This window comes from Podarcis cretensis (assembly GCF_951804945.1).
Source record: "Podarcis cretensis genome assembly, chromosome: 7".
Taxonomy (NCBI): domain Eukaryota; kingdom Metazoa; phylum Chordata; class Lepidosauria; order Squamata; family Lacertidae; genus Podarcis; species Podarcis cretensis.
The window spans coordinates 73,493,690-73,521,021 of NC_137176.1; the positions used below are offsets into that span (position 1 = coordinate 73,493,690).

General features: G+C 37.9%; 1 protein-coding gene across 1 annotated transcript in view; it reads left to right on the forward strand.

Moving 5' to 3' along the window:
• EMC2 (ER membrane protein complex subunit 2) overlaps window positions 1–26,803 on the forward strand; it is a 42,105-nt gene extending 15,302 nt beyond the window's left edge. The window contains exons 4-11 of the mRNA XM_079984503.1: window positions 3,053–3,138; window positions 5,196–5,253; window positions 12,519–12,604; window positions 12,748–12,807; window positions 17,226–17,307; window positions 17,923–18,033; window positions 19,882–19,986; window positions 26,488–26,803. Of these exons, the coding sequence (XP_079840629.1) occupies window positions 3,053–3,138; window positions 5,196–5,253; window positions 12,519–12,604; window positions 12,748–12,807; window positions 17,226–17,307; window positions 17,923–18,033; window positions 19,882–19,986; window positions 26,488–26,574 (675 nt within the window). The 3' untranslated portion in view covers window positions 26,575–26,803. The remainder of the gene's footprint in view (window positions 1–3,052; window positions 3,139–5,195; window positions 5,254–12,518; window positions 12,605–12,747; window positions 12,808–17,225; window positions 17,308–17,922; window positions 18,034–19,881; window positions 19,987–26,487) is intronic.
• The last annotated feature ends 529 nt before the right edge of the window (window positions 26,804–27,332 follow it).

Here is a 27,332-nt window from a genome sequence, read left to right on the forward strand (position 1 = left end):
TATTTCAAATAAACTAGGACAGTGTTTTTGTGTATATGTAAACTGAGTTCAAGATGGCCTGAGGTGATAGTAAAGGAAGTAGGTTTAATTTTCTTTGAAACTCACAGTTTAATAAAGTAAAATAGCTTTCTAAATCAAAAGTAGTTGGTCTTCTTGTAATTAAAACCTAGAAATGAACCAAATCAAACAGTCTCTGATTGCTTCAGGGGCAGTGGGTCTGTCAATGATGGAAGGCTTTTTGATCCGGTTGGGACTCTGGTGATTTTCACATACTCACCATAATCCTTGCAAGTCCCATTCTCTCTCACACACTCCTCAAGGGTACAGTGGTTGGGGAAGCCTCACTCTCCGTGTTCTGCTGCTGGAGTCCTCTGCTGGATCAAGCAGCCATCCATCAATAGTGGGTCAGCGTGGGATACAACTCAGTTGACTTCAAGCCACAAAGGGCACTTTGGCTTCCAAGTAATGCCACCAGGTTTAATAGCACCCAAACTATGAATCTGATCTTTTAGGGATAGTGTAACCCCAGAATGAGCATCACTCCCCCCCCCACTGCAGTTTCAGCTTATTGTCCCCCAACTGGTCCATTGATGATTGCAGGCAGTAATTTAGCACATCTGCAGCTTCATCTGGATATGATAAAATAGATAAATACTGATGACACCTCACTCAGCATCTTCTTTTGATAGTATCAGGACAAAATGGAGTCTTGTGGATCACCATAGTGTGATCTTATACTATGGAAGAGTAATAATATTTTGGGTACCAACTTCTGGAACTGATTGTCAAGATAGGGACAGAAGCCTGCAGTGCAATTCCTCCAGTTCTGACCCCAGTTGGTTCGTCCAGAGGGGATACCATGGTTACTGGTGTCAAAGGCTTCTGAGAAGGCCAGGGGAATCAACATGGTTGCATGTTGTGCACTCTCACCTGGAATAACGGTTGCCAAAGGTAGTGTTGTACCAAACCCTAACGTGAAATCATATCTAAATAACTTGCTTCATCCAAGAGGCCTTAGAGTTGTATGACCACCATCCACTGGAGCACCTTATCACAAAAAGGTATATTGGTAACTAGTTGGTATTTGGCACAGTTGTCTTGGTCTAGTGGGCCCTTCTCCGAGAATGATTGCTCAAATTCTTCTTTAACATGCAGCTCACAGCGAATTGCAAACCCCAGGACCCAATCAGCCAGCCGACCCAAACCTGGTTGCTCTTGTAAGTCAAGATGCGTGAGGATGCAGCCTAGAAAGTTTTGCTGTAAGGGTGCCAGCATAAAGTAGTCACCTTCAAAATCATCCTTAGTTCCCCGTGGCTTCACAGGATCAACAAGAATGTTTGAAGGCAGAAAGTTGCATTAAACTTCTATGTTGCGCTGATGATTATCATGTTTTAATATGGTGGTAGTAATGAAGTTATCTGGAATTTTTTAGAACACATAATAAAAATAGATATGAAGAACATTTCCCTTCGTTTTACTGAAGGGTTTCCTAAAGGAACCAACAAACAAATTCACACCTGTTGTTTTTTTTTAAAAAACACGCTAATAATTGCTGCAGTAGTTTTAAGTTTGAACTTCTGGCCCCAAAGTGTCCTATAAGAAACACAGCATGATGCAAGCACTGTGACTATTTGGTCTCCACACCGAGAACAGTTTAAAGGCTTAATGAAAACTTATGATTTTTATTGTTCCACATACTTAGTTGAAAGGACATTCAAAATAGCCATAATTTTGACTAATCTTTTGCCACAGCTGCAGGCACCTGATACCAGAATGGGGTTTGCACTCTTAACTTCCTGACTAGGAAACTCAACAAATGTGAGGCTTCTGTTATGAAAAAATAGGTGCCATTGGTTCCAGATGAAGTGTTTTGCAATTTCTATTTGCTATTCATCGTAGTTTTTAGGACTGTTTCTACCACATAATGGCTGTTCATAGCTTGTTGCAGTATCTCTCCCTCCATGCATGACCTTAGTTCACGAATAAAGATCCTTCGTTTGAGAGACAGTGGCAAAAGAGCACACCATGAGGTCAAATTCACGGCTGCTTGGGACAGCCACCTGCAATACTTGTGTGTGAAAAGATAGTGTCTCCATTTTCTTTGCCTTAGATGAAAGTAGGACCTTGTTTGCAGTTGCCTTTAATATTTATTATTCATTTCCTTTCTGGCTGCCCTCTCCCTTATGAGAAAATAGAATAGAAGGGGGGAAAGTAGGAAAGTCTGTCCTGAGTTTGGGCTACCTTAGTTAAATACAATTTGTGCAGGGTCTGAAACCATGCTTCTTAGAATACTCGAATGTGCCCATTTTAGAGCATTGACACAAAATGTATACCAAAGGGGACACTAAGCTAGAGGGGAATATCCAACATGACATCTTCTAGATGTTGTTGGACTTGGCTTCCCTTCATCACTGACCATTTGCTGTGTTGGCTGGGGCTGATGGGAGTTGGGAGTTCCAACATTAAACAGAGTATCACAATTGCTACCCCTAGAGTTAATTTTCAAGGAACACTTCCTTCTTTGTTATTACTAAAACTTTGATACACGTTCTTGTTAACCTTTATTGGCTATTGCCTTCTATCACCTTCCTTTGGTACATCATGATTACTTCATCACTGTTCAGAACAGTAATAAACTGTTCAAAAGTCACTTTCTAGGTTGTAGATTTAGTCAGTTAAGGGCTTAATTTCTCTGAATTGCATAACTCTCCACAGGAGTGCAAATTGCATTATGTGGTTGAAGCTCAAAAGAATTACCTTGTTTATAAATTGTAGGGTTGTTTGGGAGTGGGGTGTCTTTTTTTTTAACTGACTACAGGATATTTTTGTAGCATGAAACCTGGGTTCTGTCTATGTGTCCTGGTATCTCTCAAAACATTGCTGAAGAAGTGTTGATATGGTACTTTAGTGTTGTGTTAAGCGAGACTGCTGCCAAATGAGCTTCTCAGTTACTGTTCTCAAATAAACATCACTCAGATTTTGGTTTCCAACTTGAAAGAAAACTGTGTTTTTTACCTCCCCCCTTTTCTTTGTGTTATTCTTAAAAATACAGTTTTGTCTTCAAGAGCTAAGACGGCAATTCCCTGGGAGCCATAGAGTTAAGCGGTTAACAGGCATGAGATTTGAAGCCATGGAGAGGTAACTAAATTTTTAAAAATCTTTTCCAGACACTGCATTAAAAAAAACAACTGCCACAATCAACATTTCTGTGAAGGGAGTAAATTCTGTGCACATGGAGATAGGATTGTCACTTGTATACAAATAAACTTTAGCATGGAAATATTTTAGAGAATTTGATATAGTTGTTACATAAGATACTTTAAAAAATTGCTGTACATATTTTTAAAAATGTATTAACCACCTTAGACTACAATAACACAGTCACTTTCTTTCAGTGGTGTTCCTTCTTCATAAGATAATTTGATCTACTCCAGTGTAGATTTGGAATATTGGGGATTCTTTCTAAATAAGTCTCTCTAGATTTTAGAGAAAAGGTTGAAAGCAGACATTTCTGATAGTGAAATAAATGGGACACTAAAGGGACTCTTAGCTTCACATAGTTATAATCATAAACAGGTCCTCAGAATTTTAAATCTGCTGCCTAGATTTGGGCCACAAAATTCATTAAAATGTTTCTGGCGATGACAGTGGTATGTGTGAGAAACACAAGCTTGATAAAGGTGGGGTGTGTGAGAGAAGTTGAGACCTCTTAAAGTCATTTTTTAATTGTTGTTGGCATCTGTCTGGCCTGAGAAACCATAGAGGGCACCTCTGGGAGCGAAGTCAAGTTGCTGGAAAATCACAGTGCCTGCTGTGGCTGCAGATAGCAGTAACTTGTAACTGCTGCCTCTCACATTGTTTTTGCTATGTTAGCAGCACCGCAGTGACCTCTTCAGGGTGCAAGCCTGGGCAGTGTGCATGGAGGTCCTGGGCTCCCGGGCAACAAGTCTCTTCTTGGCTTCGTTGATGTGTTCCAAAGGAAAGCAAGCAATCCATTTGGCTCCAACTTGGCTGCAGGAGTTGATGGAAGCAGGCCATACAAGATGCCACCCAACCGTCTTAGGGACTCCACTCCCGATTTGTGTAGTTTAGGCTTTTCTTCTCCCAAAGATGTCCCACGAGGCAGCAGGTAGCATTCCCATCAGGAAACGTAGATTGTATGTACTGGAGGTAAAATAGAATGTAAGCATGTGAAATGGCTGCCTGCTTTCCTGCAAGCTGGAGTTCCCCTTGCCCCAGTGTTGTCTTTAATACTTGGTCTGGAATATGGCAAGGGAAAGCATTTGAAAATGTGACATATGTTTGAAGGCTGTTCTTTGAAAGGATTATCGGTACAAGCGAGATTATTCTGGTGATGAAGAAGAGAAGCCATGCTTCAGGGACAGAGTGGGCCAGAATCAACTTATTTGTTCTGCTAGCAGAAACCAGAGCAAGGACTCCCATGAGTGTAACAGGGCTTTCTTAGCTCTCCTCCCCAGTCTTCTTATCACTATATTGAATTCCACCCAAAGTTTCAGTTTAAATTATTGCCATCTTTGTGAGAAGGGCTTTCTAAATTTTGCAGAGTGACTGCTAATCAGAGTATATAGTACTGACTGAGTGGATCCTTTGTGTGATCCAGAATCTTGAAGCTCTTATCTTTGTTGTCTTGGCCAGAAAGTAAAGCTGATGATAAAAGTATATTTTTATTTATTTTTAAGATTCATAGCCCATTACTTTGAAATCAAATGATGTTCAAGACAGCTCAGAACAGTTTTTCAGTAATGGAAAACAAGAAACAAACCCACCCATGGAGTTACATCATCATTATCATTTTAGTTGTATCCTACCTTCCCATAGGTAAAAACCATGCTGAAGGCAGCTTACAACATGAAAGGATTTACATAATTATAAATATAACAAAAGTAATCACAAACAATACAGAAAACACATTGAAAAGTACAACCAAATTTGAACACAATGAGTAAGGTGTTGAACAGAGTTTACCATCCAGGTTGAATCACGTGCAATGAGTCGCACATGCAGAGGGGTGAGCTTTGAATCTTGAATATATTTTCATTCAGTTTAATGGAACCTGGTGTGCACCAGTTGTGTCCCTGTGCGTCTTTTGCTGGGTTGGGGTGAAAGGCTCTATATGGAGTTGCTAGAGCTCTGATGAATTAAGCTGCAAATATTTTGTTTGTGCCTTATAACAGGTATGATGATGCAATCCAGCTATATGACAGGATTTTACAAGAAGATTCAACTAATACTGTAAGTTGAACAGATAAATGACATTTGAGTTACATACTTCCTGCCAGTACTGTTGAACGCCCTGGGTTAAAATTTTTGAAGTGGGAAATATCTGAATTTAATATATTTGATAGTGTACTGAGTTTATCTCAATGTTTCTCACCTATACCAATATATGTAGCACATTTCAGAAGGCAAATTAAAGAACAACAACAGTTCAGTGTATTATTTTTCAACTCTTTTGAAGTTTCCAGTTTGCAATTTTGAATTGTTATTTTTTGCGTGAGAGGGAAGTGAAGTAGATCTGCACAGTTTGCTGAAACAAGTAGAAAAAGTGTTGTCATGCTTCCCAATCAGATATTAAAACAGTTTCAATTTCCATGGCAAATAACTGAAAATCTGGCCTGGATCTAGAGATGCCCTTTCAATCTCAGAAGGGCCTTTCATCCAACAGTATTCAGCAGAGGTGAGTGAAATGGGGGAGAGATAATTCTCACTGCCCTTCTATCTTCCCCACCATAGTCTGGACTGAATGCCTGGAGAACACTCAAAAACAGTGTGAGAGGTAGTACATGGGTGTATAGTGAGGAGGGTGAATCGATGAACATTGTCTCCTTTCTGTTTGTTCATGGAAGGACACCTTTGGCTCCAACCCTTTGTTCTCAGGAATCTATCCGACTAATTTTCTTGTTCAGTTTAATTTAAATGGGCCCAACCTTCAGTTTAATATAAATAGTCATAGCCTTCCATTTTATAAGTGGATTAGAGAAGACAAGGTATGTATTTATTTTTAGCTTTTAGGGCTAGTCCTGCTAATGAAGATGATAGAATGTGTACTCATGCTCATTTTACCTGTCCATGTTAACTGTAAAATGTTTCCTGGAAAATTTTAGCACTGAAAGTCGGTAACTTTGATTGGAGGCTTCATTTCCATCTTCGTGGATTAGCTGTAAATGAAGAGACAACTTTATAGGGCCAGTTATTGTTTGAAAGGTTGAAATCATGCTTTCTTATTACTAGATGGAGGTTAAAATGTGAGTTTTATTTAACCATATTTTTTCCCTTTTTGAGTTGAGACAGGGAAGCAGCTGTAAATTAAAGACAGTGGGTTGATTGGAACTTTACTCATGGAGCATTGGTCTTAAAAATCTTTATTGGTTTGGGAGGAAAAAAATGGATCTAAATAATTTTGTTAGCTGAAAATAAATAGTCCAAATTGCAGACAGCTTTGTAGCCTTTTTAAAACAAGTCCAGCTGAACCAAAAGTAGTAATTTTGATGAAAAGCAAAACTCCATTCAGTGCATTCTTAATATGAGTAGTTGTCATATTGGGGCCAGTTGAAAATATTGTTTAATTTGAATTCATGCGATATGCCAGTTGCTTTGTATAGAGAACGTGGTTTTTTTTAATAGTCCAGGGAGATAGGTAATATGGAAATGCATTCACATGCTGGCTACAAGGTTGTAGAAAATTATTTTTTTCATACTATATGTTGTGACAGATATCTAATGGACAATGAAGCCTCCAATAAACAATAATATATAATGCCTTCTGGAAACATTTTTAAAATGACACTGTTCATTTCACACCCATCTTTGTACTTTTATATTATTTCTGCTGACTATGAATCCTCTCTTACTGTTTCCAAAAGCATCCTAAATTTGCCAGACAGTAATTCTGAAAAGAGTACTATTACATATTGAAATATTAGAACATCTGATTACTTGCATTTCTTAGCCTTCTTAAAATCTGTACAATATTGATGAAATTCCTATTCTTTAGGTACTGGCTAGTTTGATTTTTGTATTCTAAAGAATGAAGGTTAAGTAGAAAGTTTTGATAAATTGTCAGGTATTGGAGTTGTTTATATGTCATCTACCTGTTAATTATTTCCATGTGCACATATGGCTGCTGTAGGAAAATAAATGCTTCATGGTTTTAAACTGAAACTATTGCTGAGTTTGTCTTGGCACTAACTTGAGCTTAAAGCAGTCTCTTCTGGTGTGCTGACACATGGAGTTGCTTAGATATATTAAACATTTTCTCTTGTTTGGCAAGTGAAACATAGACTTTTGTTCACATAAGTCATGTAAAAATCATGCATTGCAGGAGCTGACAGTTTGAAACAGGAAAGATAGGGGCTGCACAAGGATTAAAAACAACTTTAATATCCAACAGCTTTTTCCATTAGCGTACAGAGAGTTGTAAACTAGGTTATGTAATAGAAAAGTGCATCCTAGTGCCAGTCATTATTGCATTCTACAGCTATGAAATGAAGATGGGAGCAAACATTTTAACATTCGTTAAAGACTTCAGTTTCTAAATTAATATGAAAGGGTCATTTAAAACCCTAAATTAAAAATGAGGCACTTGAAAGTCATAGTTCAGGTGCTAGGCAAGGACCATGTAGCCTTGACATGTGGTGAAAAAACAGTTGTGAGCAATATGTCTTATGTATGTCCAGGTTCTGTTATACTCCATTAGCTTCAGCCAGTTGAATCCTTGGAAAGGAATTCATCTCTTCCTCCAAGCTCTTGATGTGCGTCTTTTAGATTTCCAGTTTGAAAATTCACTGCACCAAGAGCGTTCTCCAAAAAGTGATCCTGAGTTACTGGAAAAAAGCAGATGAAGTTGGGTTCTGAAAGTCAATCATATCAGGAGAAACTGACTGAGTGAGAGGAAATGAGTGCAGCATTTGGTTTCCCATATCTCCTGGTCTTAGGGATTTTAAACTTCTGGAAACGAGTCATTGCTTCCTACCTCCCTAAAAAGTTCCAGTCATTTCAGTTAGAGAAAATCTTTCAATATTGTGTACCCATCATAATGCATGGATCAACAAAAAGGAGGTGATAATCCTTTAAAATGTTTATTTACTATATGAAATTGAGATATAATTTTGTTTTTAAATGTTTAACAAATATAAGCAACAACAATTATTATAGCAAAACTTGGAAGTCCTAGCACTGTGTTACATATACTGCTGTGTTTCAGGGTTTTTTATGCTTAACACTGGTTTTCTGACATGCTAATAATTTTAGTAAATTGAGAAGTATTCAATTCTCAGTTGTGCTCTCCAGTGTTCTGCAAATTCATTGCTTTACATATTCGTTTTTGGAACAGTTAACATATAAAGAAGAAGCACTTGTATAATATATTTTTATAATTAAGGCACAATAAAGATTCTGAGTAAAAGGAGATCATACTCTTTCAAAATGTTCTTTGCTTTGTTTCTCTCACAAAACAAGGACAGATGATTTTTTAAAATGTATATATATAACAGATAAAATTAAGACTCCTCCCTGTCTTAATTAATGGCATTAATGTATGAAGCAAGTATGTTATTTCATAGTTTGGGACTTTGCAAATAATAGGGAGTAAGTATGATAATCTCTTAAAAGTCCAGAATCAAATGTGTGTTAGATTCAGATGTACATGCATATTAAACTTCAGTACTGTATTCTGAGTATGTTAAAATGTAGCCTGACTGTTTCAGCTATTGCTTTTTGATGTTCCGTTGGTGAACCTACTTGCTTTTTATTTCAAATGTTGGTCACAGGACAGATACTGATCAGTGGGTGCTGAACACGGAAATATTGTCCAAATTGTATAACAAAAATTATTCCAATAAGCCTAAAATGGTCAATGTCTGTATTAAGACATTTATCCAAAGATCTCAGGGCGGTTCACAGCATAAAGATACAAGTGATCAGGAGGGAATCTCTACCCTGTCACCGTTAATGTCAAGCAAATGTACTTTTACTGACCTGTCCACAACCACTAGTGCAGTGACGCCAACAGTGGCTGTGATGTGCCGTGGTACTGCTTTACATTGGAGTTGGGCTCTTTGATTTTATGAGCTACTATGCCATCGTCATGCATACAAGTACATGTGTGATCTGTGTTCCATGCCAAGGAGCTTTCTTCCTTTGGCAACACTTATTTTTAATACACGGCTCCTGGAGGTTTGCCATGAAACTATTGAGTCCAAAGTAAAAAAATTCCTCACCCCACCATAATGGTATCTTCCCTAACATTACAGAGATCCAGAGGAATCCAGTGTTCCATCTTTGGAGAAATAACTTAATCTTCGCTTTAAAAAGCAATGTTATGAGCAATGTTAAGGATTACAGGTTTACATATTTTCTGCTTTGTTTTGTGTGTTTTTTTCTTTTAAATTCAATCTAAAATGTTGCAGAGTTCTTTCTCATGAAAGTCATCACCTTCAAAATCCCCTCCTGGTAAAAGCTCGTTCCAAATTTAGTGTCAGTTTCTCTTGTTAATCAAATGCAGAAGTTGACACATGTTCAAATCCTCACTTCACTTTGAGTCTACTTAATGCTATTTTTTTTAAAAAAGAATCATGACAAATGGAGGATTAGTTCTTGAGCCAAATTGGGGATTATTGGCCTTTTTTAAACGAATAGTTTGGAATGGTTCATTGTTTAATAAAGAAATATGGGATATACTAAAGCACCTTGGCTCATTTGATACTAATTATAGCATAAGTGTTCCTTTAAGATGACCTATATCTTTCCATTAAGAATGATGGCTTTACAGAGCCAGCCAGTAATCTCTGTAGGGTTTTGTTCTGAATGCTGGGAAATGGATAGGGGGAAATTCTATGTCACCAGTTCTGCACGGTCAAGCAAAACGGATCTGGTTGCAGACACATTTTGACCAGGTCCTGAAGTACATTTTTAATGAAAAGCGGGGGCGGGGGGGAATCCTCTTGTATGTCAGACTAGTTCTCAAGAATCTCTTGTTTTGAGATGAATTCCAAATACTTTTACAGACACATTCTAGCTTATTGAAGTGAATCATTTTCTCACTTTCCTACCCACCTAGTGAAGAATACTATCTGAATACTTTTCCGCTGGTGGCAATTCCATTAATCAGTTGTCATACCATTAGAGATGAATGGGTTTCCTGTTTCTGGTTATTTTTAAAATATATATTGTTCTACATTTAATGCAACAGGTAATAGAATACATAGTAGGACAGAAATAATAGTTTCTGTTGGAATGATTAGAAGATAGGTTTGATCTCCACAAGAATTTCTGCAGGTTTTAAAAATTTATGTGAAGCTTGAGTTAAACAGTACTGACTTTGCTTGAAAAGACTATAGACAGTCGAGGTTGGAGCAAGTCTGCTAAGTAAATTGCATCACCTAAATATCATCTTAAGTATTCCAAACAGTTTTAGCTAAATTCATTATACTACTGGAATAGGATAAAAAGCCTGTTCTTCAAACCACCATCAGTAAGCCAAGAACAAACCTTGGCTATAGGTTCAGACATAACACTAAGCAAGGGATTATGGTTTGTTTCTCCCCAGCATTAGTGGGGAGGAGTAAAGTGGGTGTGATTGGCTCGTGAATGACCAACTGTTAACTGTGATTTATTGTGATGTCTGAATGCTGCCAGTTTGTATGTCCTATAATATAGGAACAGTAGGTTGTGCTTTCTCTTTTAAGTATGGATTGTGCAAAGAATACTGAACTGTAGTTCACATCAGACCTTTTATGCGTGTTTGTGTGTGTAGGGAGGGAGAGAGCGAGAATAGTTATGGCTTTTTCAATACAGCAGTTAGTTTTTATTTTGGAAATTGCAGTGTATGAAATAGCTTTGATTCTCTAAACCTGCCAGTCAATTCCATGTTTTTACAACTAGAGGGTATCCATTCTTCCATTAGGGATGGTGGGTAGTATAATAGGATTGGGCACAAACCATTTTATGTCTGTTTCTGGCAGTATGCCTATAAGATGTTTGGGGCTATGATCTGACTTGGATTGTTGAAGGAGATGAACGGCGTCACATATTTAGGGGGGTGTAATAAATGCCTGGTTACTGTGGAGTCTCTTCAAACTGGCGATATGCAAGTCAGTTGGCCAAGCACAGAAAGGTATTTTAAGTTATAACAACAGAAGATCTATCAAGTTCAGAATTTCACAAAGTTTCAAAGAAAAGCCCCTTCAATAAGAACATAACATGGGCTTTCATTATAGAAAATGTAACTTAATATATCACTATCTAATGCAAATAGACAATATAACTTTAATATATTGATATATAGCAGTAGTGTTTCACTACTCAAAACGTATTTTGAAGGGGTGTTTTTTAAAAAAAATATTTTTGAGGGGATTGAGACTGCTGAAAGAAGCGGGGTATTGAACAATTAAAATTCCTGGAGTTCACGAAAGTTGCTTGGTTGTAGAGCAAGGAATTCCATCTACTGCATGATACAGGTGACCTTAGAACCTGGTATTACACACTCTCGACCAAACTTTGTAGTCCTCTGATGTGATCAAATGTCAGCTAGGAGTTCGTGCAAGATAATGATCAGTTTATACATGTGCTCTAGAAAAGGATATAAGGTTTCCCTTAGCAAGAGGGCTTAGGGGGTCTGAATGGCTTCTGTTGTGTGGGAATTCTGTGGTTTACAAATAGAGCAGCAGCCGCTGGAAAGTCTGATTCCAAACCATTTGAGGAGGCCCTCCTTGTGTGTTTCTGAAGGAATGGCATTCAGAGGTGGAAAGAAAGAACCCCTCTCATGGTAATGAACTGTCAGCTCTGCGGCTGTAAGTGAAGTCAGTTTTTTAAAAGCTGGATCAGTTGGCTCAGTAATTTGCCTGATGGCTTATGTTCCCAGACTAAAGTTTTAGGGTGTGACTCTTTGTTTCCCTATTATGAAGTTGTTAATTTGATGAAATAGCTGCCCGGTAACTTGAAGGTGAAATAGTTGTGTTAGGGAAACTGAAATGTTACAAAATTTTGTGTACTGTCAGAAAACCTTCGTACAGCATTGTTGTCATTCGCACCATGCAGAGGCAGCTTCAGCAAACCAAGACGTCTATTTAGTTATGTAATGCTACTTTAAGTATAATATTTTTTTTCAAACCTGGGGGAAATTGTAGTGAAATGTCCTCAGTGCCTGGCTATCCCTGAGACACAGCACAAGAACTGATAGGATGGCAGACCTTGGACTGCATAAAGATTAGCATCCCCTGCTGCGTTGTAATTATTAGAATCTGGACAATCACTTATTTGGCTGAAATGATTCCATACAGTTTTCACATGAAAAGTAAAACCTACGCAATGTGACAGCAAGAAGTTTTTTAATCTCTCAGCAGGATGTCATAGGGTATATTTATAAACTCCAGCTGAGCAGTTGCTCTGCAGTGGAATTCCTCCGGCATTGAGATAATAATTTGCACAGTCAAATTGCCTGCTTCACAAAAACCCAGGGAATTATGAGCAGATAATCCTCTGTTAATGTCAACCCACAGGCAGCAAGAAAGCGTAAGATTGCCATTCGAAAAGCCCAGGGGAAAAATGCAGAAGCCATCCGGGAGTTGAATGAGTATCTGGAACAGTGAGTGTTTTATAAGAATACGTATTGTGTTTTGCTATTCTGATAAATCTTTTTTAATTAAAATGGAATTTACATTTGATTTACTACTTTTTCTTCCCTGCTGTTCATTTTGCAGAATTCTCCATGTTTTGTTTTGTTTTTAGATTTGTTGGTGACCAAGAAGCCTGGCATGAACTTGCAGAACTTTACATCAATGAACATGAGTAAGTTATTTGCGAAGCCTAAAACTAAGGGTGGTTTTTTTTTATGTATAAGGAAGAAAATAGTAACTAAGGCATCTGTTGGAAAATAAACAATTTCATTTTAGTAGGATAAGCAATATCCTAAGTAGCCTTTTGTGGCTGCAAGGTCCCTTTATTTTCTTTTTTATTTAAATGACAGAAAATTGTTTTTGTGTTTGTTTTAATAGTGATGGGAATAAATTTCACCTAGTAGGTGAAACTGTCGGGGGTGGGGGGGTGGGGGACAGCTACAGACAGCTAGGGCCGACAGGTTAGCAACATTACTTAAATTGTTTTATGCTCTATATTTAAGGAGTGGCATGCATGAACTGCATGTAAGGTTTAGGCATTTTCTTCTTTGAGGAATCATACTAATGATATGGTTTGAAAGTCTACTCTAGTGCTTTCTTCACAGTCTGCAAGTTTAAAATGGGTATTTGCTCTCCTGGGTAAAAGACACCATGCAGTCAAGAATGTTGAGTGTTGGACAAACTTTCTTATTGGATATTTAATGTTTTTGTTAGCTTTTTATTGCTTTAATGACAAGAGGAAATCCCAGTGTGAGTGGATTAGCTCAAAGCCTTAGTTCAAGTTTTGTAATATCACGGCATTAATTCTGACCTTCATTCCATGGCAAATAATTGTGGTTTTCTTCCATCTTTATTTTTTCAGCCCAGGTCTAAATTGTACTACGATATTTCCTTCCTTCCTTCCTTTTCAGAGAATAGACAAATAATGAGATTCTCAGGAGAAAAGGCAGCTATTCCATTGGGTTTCAAAAAACAGCTGTTTCTCACAGCAGAAATAACATGACCTATTTGACAATAGAATTTAATAGATAATTTTAGTGTTCAGATTTCCAATGTGTGTTAAGAAATTGTCCTGCAACAAACATCCTGATATTTTTGTGCAATGTTTAGTACTATAATAAACTTTGTGGTCTCAATTTAAGTCATACTCAGAGAAGACCCATGGAAATCAATAGGCAATTAAGTCACTAATTGATTTCAGAGTGACTTTGAATTGACGACAAAATGGCAGGAAAGAAAGGGGCAGTAGCCACCCCAACAGATAGAAGGAACTCAAAACAGGCGGAATTTAAGCTAGATATTGCAGAAATCCTGGTGGAAATTAGGAAAGACATAAAAGATACTGAAAAAATTTTAGACAATAAACTTGATAAAATAGAGGAAAAAATTGATAGATCAATGGCAGAATTAAAGGGTCAGCTAGGAGAGGTTAAAATAAAGTCACTAATTGATTTCAGTAAGTCAACTGAGGATCAAGTAGGATGCCACTTTTACTATTTAATTAAGAGTCAGCAAAATGTATGGAATTCATATTAGTTTGCTTACAGCTCGAACATCAGACTCTTATACAACCTTAAAGAGTAATAATTTTATTGTGGCAGAAGCTTTTCTGTACTAAAGCCCGCATAGAAAAAAAGGCTAATGTGCACACACACACACACATTTTCAAAGTTTGTAAACATCAGGGGGGAAAGGCAGGGCGGATAAAATTAGAGGTGACTTAAAAAATAATAATGAAATAAGAACTTATGAATGCAAGCACATTAAAATTTTTATTTATATTAAAACTCACTTTACTTCTATCCAAAATACTGTTTTGGTAAATTATAAATACTTATGACAATAAACCAGAGGTGGGCAGCTTTTTTTCTGTTGAGAGCCACATTCGCTTGGCCATAATCTCTTCGGCTGCATACTGGCAGTGGCCAAAGCCAGAACCAATTACTATTTCTCTTTCTGACACTTCCTTCTGTTTTGCATTGTGCCCCACCCCACCCCCACTTTTTTCGCTTTCTGCCCATGGACTGCAGGCTCCCACCACTGTTAAAAAGCAAATAATATGAACACATACTTCCCATCTCATAGAAAGTGCTGTTTTGTCCTGTAATTACCAAGCCTTGCTTCTAAATGTTCTACGCAGAAAAGCTACAGTTTAGCAAAGAATAAAGTGTGCCTAAGATAATTGGTTTTAAATGGGTTTTACTTAGGAGTAGAGCTGTTGAAATTAGTGGACCTAACTTAATCATGTTCATTAACTCCAGCGGGTCTACTGTGGATAAAACTTATTTGAATGCCACCCTTTGTCTTTAAATGATCTTGGTTAGTGCGTCCTTCTAACAGCAGAGAATGTGCCAAGGGCAAATCTGTAATGCACTAGTGACTCACCTGTTGCTAAGAATATAGAATTCCTGGGTGTCAGAGGATGTGGGCTGCATGAGCAAAGGTTTTGGCTAATGTCCATAGACTATTGCAATACTTTGTATGTAGATTGGCTTTGAAAACAATCTGGAAAATGCAGCTGATCCAAACTAGGGCTGCAAGACTCTTAACTTGGCCTGTTTGATCATATGCTAGTGATTTACAAGTTGCACTTGCTCCCAGTCCTATAGCTTAGGACCTGAGTATTTTAAAAAACACCTCCCACTTGTATTTACCTCATCCTTCCTCCTCAGAGGGAGATTGTCCAGGGTCTGTCAAATGAAGTGATGGGGTTCTAGTCCAGCAAAATCTAGAATGCACAATGTTGGCTATCCATGCTTCAAATCAATCCACCAGACCAAGAGACCATGGTGGAGTCTGATATCAGGCTGTCTTCAGTAAACAGCAAGGCTTTTTGTGTGGTGGCTCTGCTTTTAAATGAGTTTTTGAAGGCCAGTCTGAGGTCCTGCTTTGAAGAATAAAAATGGTGCTTTTCTGTTCCATCCTTTGATGCTTATCTTTGCCTTTGTAAGCCTGACTGCTGCTTGCTCTTGTAATCATTTTGAATTTTAGCATCATTTTTGAAGGTTTTTAATTCTTGAGTTTTATGTAGGCTGCTATAGGAACCATTGTTTGAAAGATAACTAGAAATATACTAACTAATTAGCAGAGTGTGGGTTTGGGGCTTGCATTTGCTGCAGTAATGTGCAATAGTGTCTTGAGTGTGCATTTTTAACCTTCTGCCTTAGCAAAGGCTAATGGGAATGAAGGGTACTGATCTTAGCTGCCCTGGTGAAAATGTTTAGCAATACTTTAGGGAAGCTTTTAATGTTTGATGGATTACTGTATTTTAATATTTTGTTAGAAGCTGCCCGGAGAGGCTGGGGAAGCCCAGCCAGATGGGCAGGGTATTATTATTATTATTATTATTATTATTATTATTATTATTATTATTATTATATGACTGGATACTAAAACTGGCTTGGATCTAACATTTTCCAGTTACAGTTTGCCACACAACTACTGGTGCATGTCTTTGAAACACTTGTTGGTCATATTCTTGTGAAATCATCTGTGCATGGATGTTTCTGGCAGCAGCTTCACAGCAAATGCACTCCTTTCTCAGCTGTTGCAATTGCAGGAATCACTTCTGGCTGTGTCCTTGCACAGCCTAGTTTCAGCTAGATGGATGGGGTACAAATAGGGTTGCCATATTTCAAAATGTGAAAATCTGGACACAAAAGTTGTTGGGCTTGTTTTCAATTTTTTATTGCAAAATTAAGTTTCTGAGCTATTTTTAAGGGAATTCGCCAAAACCTACAATTCTGACATGCATTGCCATACATCCAGGTTTTCCCGGACATTTCAGCAATTTCCGCCCAGACACTTTCCTGGGTACAAATAATAAAATTATTTTACTCACATATTATTATACTCACGTTTCTCCACATGGCCCTATATGTTGGAAGGCATGGTCATGAGAAGAAAAATGTCCCACACATAGTAGGTTCAAGTGTTGCATAGCAGGGGGGAGGTGAAGAGAGTAGAAGTGCGAACAAGTTTCAGGAGTATTTTCTCCTCTTCTGCTGTAGTGTGTAGAGTGGAACTGGTAAAGCTCATATATCGTGGGATAATGAGCCTCAGATGGGCCCTGGAGCCATGTGTCTTGCTTGTGAGTGAGGTTTGTGAGTCCCTCTTTGCATATGAATATCAGAAGAGTGTAAAGCATAAACTGCACTGCCTGTGCTTTTGCTTTCTCTTCTGTATGAAGAAGAAAACTTTGAGTATAAAAACTTCACTACAGTGGAACCTCGGGTTACATACGCTTCAGGTTACATATGCTTCAGGTTACAGACTCCGCTAACCCAGAAATAGTATCTTGGGTTAAGAACTTTGCTTCAGGATGAGAACAGAAATCGTGCTCTGGTGGCACGGCGACAGCAGGAGGCCCCATTAGCTAAAGTGGTTCTTCAGGTTAAGAACAGTTTCAGGTTAAGAACAGACCTCTGGAACGAATTAAGTACTTAACCTGAGGTACCACTGTATTGCTGTGCTCCTGTAACTGCACTAGTGGTGATAGTACTAGTACTAGTACTAGTACTAGTAATAATAATAATAATAATAATAATAATAATAATAATAATGGTGTGATTTTCTGGTTTTGTTCTTCAGTTATGCAAAGGCAGCCTTTTGCTTGGAGGAACTCATGATGACTAACCCCCACAACCACTTATATTGCCAGCAATTTGCAGAGGTGAGTATTTCAGGACAGTCTGGGTAGCTAGCAGTTGTCTTTGCTCAGCGGCCAGTTGGCAAGGCATGTTGTCCCTGCAGTCTGCCCACTTGTCGTCTCCCACGGCTTCTACTGCATTCTTTTTTTGTACCGCTGGCTTGCATCCTCATATTTGGTTAGCGGACTGTTGTACTGAGACGTTTTGTTTTCCACTACAGTGGTACCTTGGTTTACAACCATAATCTGTTCTGAAGGTCCAGTTGTAAACCAAAACAGGTTGTAACCCAAGGTGTGCTTTCGCCCGTGTGGCCTCCCCCCCCCCATTGGTTGTAATCCAAAAAAAGGGACACGCACTTCCAGTTTTGATGTGGTTGTAATCCAAAATAGTTGTAATCCAAAGCAATTGCAAACCAAGGTACCACTTTAATTGTCATCTTGGTTTGTTTTTTTAATAGTTTAGTTAAGCATCAAATACCCCTTACACGTTTTAACTCCATTCTTCAAGCTGCATTAGTCTGGTACTCTTTTCACTCTCAGAGGAAAAGCTCACATTTCCATTTCTGGGATTTATTATAAGTGGAACAACTTTTCATAATGTTAAATTAAACATGCTCATCAATCTTGCATTTGAAATAGGTTAAATATACCCAAGGAGGGCTTGAAAACCTTGAGCTCTCAAGAAAATACTTTGCACAGGCATTGAAGCTGAACAACAGAAACATGAGAGCATTATTTGGACTTTATATGGTGAGTATGAAGGCATTTAATCCCTCCCCCCAAATAATTAATTTGATTTTTAAAGCTTTGCAAGTGGAGTTGAGACAGGAAAAACATGCCATGCTCCTTGATGCAAGTGTGATGTCAGGTGTGATGCATAAGTCGGGTTTGGCTTGTTTCTTCCTAGCCTTAGCAAACTTTATATAACACCAACAAATAAAGCAACTTTTCTCTTCCTATCATTATAGGCAAGCACATCTTAGTGTCATTGAAGTATTAAATCATTTAATTTAGCAATTCTATTTCAAGTACAGTACAAAAGTATTTAGCTGAAGCATTAAGGTAACTAAAAATTCCTACTAATTACAGTGGTGCCTCGCAAGACGAAAAGAATCCGTTCCGTGATTCTCTTCATCTAGCGGTTTTTTCGTCTTGCGAAGCAAGCCCATTGACAGTTTAGCGGATTAGCGCTATTAGCGGTTTAGCGGCTTTTAGCGATCACCTGTTAAGCGGCTTATCAGCAGATCAGCTGATAAGCGGCTTAACGGCTTAGGAAAAGGGGGAAAAAAGGGGGGGAAACCCGCAGGAACTCGCAAGACATTTTCGTCTTGCGAAGCAAGCCCATAGGGAAATTCGTTTTGCGAAGCGCCTCCAAAACGGAAAACCCTTTCGTCTAGCGGGTTTTCCGTCTTGCGAGGCGTTCGTCTTGTGGGGCACCACTGTACTGAGGTTCCCTTCTTGACGATAAGTTCTTGGGAGATAAAGGCAGGACTATAATTGGACAAAGCTCAAGCCTTTTTTCACCAGATGCACTCTGGGGTGAACCACCATTTGTATTCTTGTTCTGTTGTGCTAAGAACATGCGATGTGCATACAGCTGCTGTAGTGACAAAGCTTTCTTATATATAAAAAAGGCATTAAGTAAAGGATTCTCGGTATTTGAAGTGCTGATTTCCAGCTTACACACTTTTTATAATAGTGCTACAAATTCCTTCTAATGTTACTTAAACAGCAGTGCTATGGAATTTATAAGAATAGGGCTACTTAATGATTAAAACATTTTTTATTGCTGTCAGCATAGAGGATCAAATATTGACTTATCTTATAAAACTGCAGATGAAACCTTTTCCCCCTCAAGGTCTGTGGCGACGCTTGCTTTTACTACCTGTTGACAAGATTTGAGGTTCTGTAATGCTGCCAGATCAAATAACAATTTCCATAGAACTAGCAGTCAGGATGCGCCGTCCTAAACGTTCGCAATTTCTGGAAACGAGATCATTCCTGCTTTGTGTATGTTAACAGCAAATCTTCTTTTGAAGTTGTTCTTACATTTTGTGTTTTAGAACTTGTAACTTAAATAGCATGATATTTATGCACATTCAGGCCTTCGGTTTTAGAAGTTTTGCTTCCAAGTTTTCAGAATTGTTAAGGGTATGGTATGGCTGGAATCCAGAGAGTTGCTTTAGACGCAACTCAGGGCTTGTGAGTGCATCATGAACATTTGAGTTTGTCTTTGAACAGCAGATCCCTATGCAATATACAAACTGATTTAGACATTGCCCTGCCTCTCAAAAGTGGTTTGTCAAGTGGCATGGGGAACTGCTGCTTGCAGAGATATTAAAAGTTCACTGCCGTCCCTACCTTGGAACAAAAGAGAGACTAGCAGAACCACAATGTCCAATTTCTTACTTGCTTATTTTGTTATCAAAAACTATTAACTTAAAATGTATTGTAGTTTTTGCTTTAATGTGTTTTGTTTTAATACCTATGCTCACATTTTTCCCGTTGCACTGTTTTTTCACGTTCCATGTGTATTCAGTATGTAGGTTTATTTTGCAAGATTCTATTATTGATTTAGTTTTTTTGTCTGCTTTCTAGTCTGCCAGCCATATTGCTTCCAATTCCAAGGCAAGTGCAAAAATGAAAAAAGATAATATGAAGTACGCTGGTTGGGCAGCAAACCAAATAAATAGAGCTTACCAGGTGAGTACTGTGTTAAAACTCTGATATGCTTCATGCACCATGTTACAATAGACCTTTTTACCTTGTTTGCCTCTGTGGTAGGCAACTGGAATTGGGGAGGCAGGAGTGTGGGATAAAGTCATAAAGAGGCCATGCAGATTTCAGAGAATAAAATAACATTAGGACAAAAGGATTTTTATTTTGTTTTTCATCTTTTTTAGAGGATATGAATATATTGCAAAAGTTGTCTAACCTTTGAGTGTATAGTCTGAAGGAATCCTTGTGCATCCATGTGTGCATAAATTTAAGTGTCTGCTCAACTATAAATATAATTAATTTCTGGCAACATTACCATATTGCACCATTGCAGTTTGACTGGAAAGCCAGTAACTTACCTTAGTTTAATTTAAAAAAAATAGTTTGATAAAAGAAGCTATTATTTATGGGATATTTGGTCGGATTTAATTGCTTAGCTTTAATCAGTCTTGAGATGTTTTGAACTGTTCCTCTGATTCTGTTAAATTGATGGTATATATAATTTGTCTCCAAAGATCACAGTGTAAATCTGAAAACACTGCTTGTATTTTATTTATTTATTTATTTATTTTTTTTTTTTGGTAAACTTATGGTCCATTTCCATAGTTATGTTGGAGCTGGATCAAAATAATTGCAAATTGGCCCCTCTCTCAGTTGATACTTACCAGAACAGTTCACATTTTACATAACTAAAATGTATTTAAAACAAATGTCAGAACTTCTTTGTGACTTCATATGTTTGTGATGTACTGCATACTTCAGCTGTATTTTAGCAGAAAAGTGACAAATACCATATCTAGATGAAAACTGCAAGGGGAATTTCAGTATGCAAGATACAATTACGTAGATTAGAAGTTGGCCAAAATCTCAAGTTAACACCCTACTCGGGCAAAATGTACTATGAGAATCTTTACTGAATAAAGACCAAATCCTGGTTGAGCTGTGCTTATTGTATGGTTTGGTCTGTTTCTATATTTGCACTGAAACTACTGAAGAGCCTGAAGCAAAAGGGCTGAAAAATTCGTAGGTGGCTTTCTTCACATTGAGTGAATCTGTTCTCAATAAGTACTATTCTACTAAAGGTTGCTATCTTACAAATGAAAAAAAATGAACATGCCAAATGATTCTTTTAAGGAGACTCGTATTCTGTATGTCAAAGGTATCTAGTCCCCAGTTCAGGGGCCTGGTCCAATCTCCCAAGCAATTCTCTCCCCTCCCTCAAAAAAAACACAAAACCATCCATTTTGGCAGCTGCAGGAAAAAGGAAAATAAAATCAAGTAGACACAGTGCAGAGGTGAGTAGAGCCCAGTGCCCTAATGGGGATGCTGGTTGCCACCTCCCTGTTGATCTAGTTGTGTGGATCAGCTTAGGAGGGGCATGTTAATGAAAGAGTGTGGGATCACCACACCCACTTTGGGCCACATGTACTTAGAACATGCAGCTCCAAGTGGGTTGAATAAGGGTGGATACAGCCCTAATACAAGTAATAATAATAATAATAATAATAATAATAATAATAATAATGTTTTATACGTTGTAGTGTGGCCACTATGGGATTTAAGGGGAAAGAATCAGCTTGTTTTAACTGTTTGGGGCCCTTAAAATAACTGCACTAATTAGTTGTGAACTAATGACATAAACTACAATATATCTAAATCACTAAAACTGAAGAATCCTCGCTTGTGTTCTGTGTGCTTAACATCAAAGCAAAATATAGGTTCCTATTCCTTCAATTAGTTTATTGTGTCTGTAATGGAAGCATTTTAGCAGAGAGGTGCAAGTTTGATTAACGTTAAGTGTTGTTTTTTTTAAGCCCTTAATATGATCCACTCAGTAATTTCACTGATAAATGCTTTTAGACACATGACTAAATTCTCTAGTGTTAGGCATCCACATGTTGTTTATTAGCGGTGAGGTGATTCTGTTACAAACCATTTGGGACAGAAAATTTAGTCATGATTTCAGAGAGACGGGGAAGTAAAAGCTTTGTCATCAGCTGAATTGGTGCCTAATGCTGGAGTACACAAAATAATTGGTCATAAACTAGAATTCGAAGTGATTTAGATGTCCAACTAGGCTTTTATTGATTGTGACACCATTGGGCTTTGTTTGTTCTAACTTGAAGCCTATGCCAATGTCATTAAAGGAAGCCATTTTTCAAGTTAACAAGGGCCTTTCCTCCTGTTACTGTCTTATGTCAGAGCTGTCCTAAGTGTCCCTAAAACAGAATAGGCATCGTGCTAATTATTTTGAGCTCCCTATTCCTTAAGCAGTTTTCAAATCAAGCACAAGGTCTTTGAGATTTTTCTATAATCAGTTTCTTAAGCAGTTAAACCTCTGTTAATATATGGTTGGGGCTATCTCCACACACACACACCTGGCCCCATTTTTCACCTTCAGTCTTCTAAGATTTGGGGTTAAGATTACTTAATCTTTGAATATGGTCCAAGGGGGTCAAAGGCAGGTTAACAATTCTTCCGTCTTGTTCCAGCTGGAATATTACCTGTCTTACCACAAAATTTTGTCATCGGGTCATGAGACATTTGCTAAATTGTGTTAATTATGAGAGAAAAGGAACACATAATAAATCAGGAAATCTCATATGCAGGACAGCCATGGTACTTGAAGAAGAAGAAAAAAAGCATTAAACTGGAAATTTATTGGGTGTTTAGATGTTAATGTTAAAAAAAAAAAGAGAATAGGTCATGAAAAAATTTTTAGATAGTGGCAAACCCTTGAAAAGAAATTACACCTACAAAGGAATGGTATATATGTTGCAATACATGGTTTGGACCAAATTACCAGTTAGGAACTTCTTTGACATAAGCCTACTAAATAATTAATTAATAATTAAAAAAACAGGTTAATTTTTAAGAGCAAAAACTGTCTGAAGTGAATGGAACGTGAAAATCTTAGCACAATTCCTGTTTACATTCACCTGAATAATTCTTAGTAGAATGTATCATTAGCTGGTAAATCTTCTGCAAATAATGAAGAAAGTGCTGGAGCTAGCTCATTGTAGGTACAATCCACTCGGCTGTTCTCCTGTGCAAATCCTTTGAAAAGTATTAGAGCTATTCAGGAGTGTCATTGCACGTTGCCATTTGTACGTATGCCCTGTTAACACACAGCATATTTCCCACCGGGGTTTGCCCCTGGAAGTTTGGATGGAATAGTCCACCCATTTATCACTGCTACAGCCATACGTTTGCCCGTATAAATAAACAGCAGACTGTAGGACATTTAGTTGGTTACATGTAAAAACCACCACAGCTGCCAAGATCTCTCTCTTTTCATTTAGAGCGTTGCATTATAATGACAGATCACAATCAAATAAAACAATATGATTTACTATCCTGCCATTCAACTCTCCATATTGAGTTTACGGAATGACAACATCGCTGTAGTAAATGTTGCTAAATGAAACTCAGAAGTGGTTTTTTCTGTAATGTAAATAGAAGCTTATTAACTTTTGAGTACCATAGCCAAATCTTGTCATGCTGAGAAATATTAGTCTTATCAAAGCTGAGTCACACTAAATGTTTAAATGTTGATGTTTCAAATCTGGTAGCTGTTTCCTTTTTTCTAGTAAGTAGGTACAAGAGTTACTTGGTTAACATTAAAATTGTTTCGTCTTTAGCATTCTTTAACATTTTAGGTAAACATTCTGTCAGCATATCCCATTTTCTTTTTCTTGTTAATTATAGTTCCATTGGCTTTTTACACAGTGCAGTTGTTGACATGATGTCGGATAGAATATTAAGCAGGAGACAATGTTGACAGCTCTAAAATGTGTTTAAACAACATCAGAAAGAAAACAAACACTTAACTTGCTCTGTGTTGAATCCATATTAAGTTAGGGAAACATCGTTCCCATGTATATCAGTTGGAAAAGTTAGTAATGTCTTATGCTGCAGTCTACACCCCACTTACATGGGAGTAAGTCTCACTGAATTCAATAGGGCTTCTTGGTAGGCATGGTTAGGATTGTGCTGTTAGTTCCCATTGATTTCACTGTGATTTAAGATAACGAAGTCTGAATCCAGTCTTTTGTATCATACATATGTTCACCACATGGAAAGAAAGTTGAGGTATGGACGTGTATGAAATAAAACAATTGAATAATAAAATACTTGCACAATAAAATACAAATATAGTAGTAGTAATTTTATTTTTATTGACCTTGAGTCATAAGAAAAATAAATCTGTACAGTATGTACATTTCAGTGTTATAGATGTAAAAAATAAATAAATAAAAGGTATAAGTAAAAACATTTGTATTGATACAACACTAGCAACCACTTAAGAGTCACTGCACAGATCAAGTCTACAGCTGGTTTCATAAGTGTCAAAAACAATTTTGATATTTAGCTATGGCTAATACAAAGCATGCTGTTAATCCGGTTATGTCTTTATATGAGTGTGTCAGATTCCTGCAAATCCAACCAATATTGCCACCTCTCCTGAAACCAACAGTCAAATTTACAATGCATTTTATCCGAGATGTTTAATAAATTCAAACTAAATCTCCTTGTCTGCTCGGGGTATGAAAAGAACTAGTGAGCTTAAATTAGAATAATGATACTTAGCATGTATATATTGTGTCTGAACCATTGTACATATATCATTTCAGTAATTCTTGGAACAATCCTGTGATGTCAGTACTAATATTATCCTTTCTCATGATGTGAGGCTAAGACTCAGAGACAGAACCCTGTCTTCAGCCACCTAGTGTGTTCATGGTAGAAGTAAGGGTTTAAACTAGGGATTTCTTCTTCAGCTACATCAGTGTTCACATCTGTGATTTTGGTTAAATATAAATAAACACTAAAAGCTGGGTCCAAGTGTGAGTTGTAGACATTTTGTTGTGCAAGGGAGAAATCTACAATTTTTGGTAGCTGCCTACCCTTTTCTTGAAAGGCTTTTAATCTTTAAGAACTGCTTATGGGGTACCACTGGAGGCTGAAGCTTGTAGGAGATAGTGGGAATCTTTTTGCATGGAAAGAACTCTGTTCAGTGTTGTTAGGACCCAACCCTACAAAACTATCATAGTAGATTAGAGTAGTAGCTAAGCATGTTGCTTAGAGATTAGAATCTCATCTCTCCTTTGAATTTACAAGGTCTTTAGCTCCAGTCTGCAATATGGGGATGATACTTTTAAGGATAACAGTAAGATAATGTGTACAAGGTGCTTTGAAAAGTATTATTTAGGTGACAGTGATTCCTAAGTGGTTCAACAATGGATAAAGTTGTGAAAGAAGTGTATGCAGCCTCTTGATAGAGTTTCAATGAGAGGCTAAATAAAAGTAAGTTGTTATTGTTGTTAAGTATATGATATCTTGCATTGGATGCCACACTGAATACAATAAGCCCACAATTTATGCAGGGTTATGTGATTGGGACCAGGTGGCGCTGTGGGTTAAAGCCTCAGCGCCTAGGGCTTGCCGATCGAAAGGTCGGCGGTTCGAATCCCTGCGGCGGGGTGCGCTCCCGCTGCTCGGTCCCAGCGCCTGCCAACCTAGCAGTTCGAAAGCACCTCCGGGTGCAAGTAGATAAATAGGGACCGCTTACCAGCGGGAAGGTAAACGGCGTTTCCGTGTGCGGCTCTGGCTTGCCAGAGCAGCGATGTCACGCTGGCCACGTGACCCGGAAGTGTCTCCGGACAGCGCTGGCCCCTGGCCTCTTAAGTGAGATGGGTGCACAACCCCAGAGTCTGTCAAGACTGGCCCGTACGGGCAGGGGTACCTTTACCTTTACCTTTTTATGTTCTGGGAATCACGTCTAAAGCCAAAATCACGTATAGTCAAAACATATTAGGTGCAATGGTTGGTGGGACTGCTGGAGTCTTTTTTCTTGGACCTCCACTTCCTTTTCACCCCTTTTAAAATTGTTTTTATTTTTATTTTGCCAAATGAACGTGCACAAGTTCAACGTGCATAAGTTGCAGGCTTACTGTACAGATAAAGGGTTCCACATCAGTAATGGAAGGTACATGTGGGATGGGCCCTTTTGTTTGGTGTGCTTTCTGCCCAGTGTCCTTTTTTATTTATTTCGAGGGTTAATACTTGTCTTTTAACCAAATCTTCTGAGATGGCTTGCCACTATGTTTAAGAAGCTGCATGAGACAAAGGAATTAGGGTAGGGTTTCTTCACACAGGTGGTGGCTGCAGTTTCTTTAGTCTTGTGCAGCTCCTGGCTTCTGGTGGGAGATGCAAGAGACACTGTGGAAGCAGAGATGCCTACAAGCCCCTCACAGGTTCTTAGATGTTCAATCTCCCACTCCTTTTGCATTCTGTAGGCATCACACAAGAGGGGACATAAAATGGGCATTTTTACAGTCAAATCTTGGTACTGGTTTTTAATGGTCCATTTCTGCAGTAGAAGATTCCTCATGCAGTCTTGGCAATATTGGTGGTGATGTACCTTATTGTGACTTTTCATTACTTGGTTTTGTAAAACAAGTGTTAATCTTTCTTTTCCCTTAGTATGCAGGTCGCAGTAAGAAGGAGACGAAGTACTCTCTGAAAGCTGTAGAAGACATGCTGGAGGCCCTGCAGATAACCCAGTCCTAAATAATAGCGAAGCTACCCAGTGATAGATTTTCTTTCCTCAGCTCCATGTCCAAACTCAAATTATCTAAGAGTTATGCTAATTTTAAATTCCCAGTTGTGTTAACAATGGTTTCATGTTAGTGAAAGTGACACTCTTAAATAATGTGTTTTATAAAAGATATAAAATTCCTATTTATTGCTGCTATGATGAAAAGCCACTGAAATGAATAAAAATAATAAATTTATTGAACATCAGTCTCTTCAGATCTTGTATGTACAGTAAATGCTTAAGCCATAACATGATGTAGAAATAAACTTAAGTGATGATAAAGCAGAATTATTTATTGAACATATGTAGGAGTGCTGGAGAGCTGTGCTTAAAAATGAATACCATATGGGGCATAAAATGTTCTAACAGAACAGTTGATGAAGCTGCGGTAAAGTTATACATGCACTAAGCAGTTCTTTGCCGAACAAGGGCTGACCTTATATTTTCCCCTGAACACTTTTTATTTGCAGAATAATATTAATATCAATGTTATTGCTATGCCTTTCTGTTCTAAGATAGTAGTTAAAAATAAGTGTGTCTGTTCATTAGATCTAATGGGAATCAATATTGATAGCAACAATAATAATTGTGTCCAAAACCATAAAGATAAAACAAAGATTTTTAAACAGTTGAAACCATCAAATATCCTCATAGCTAAATGATTTCAAGGCTGCCCTGTCTCCACGCTGCTACAAAGGTCACCACACAGGCCGAGAAACTTTTTAGGCTT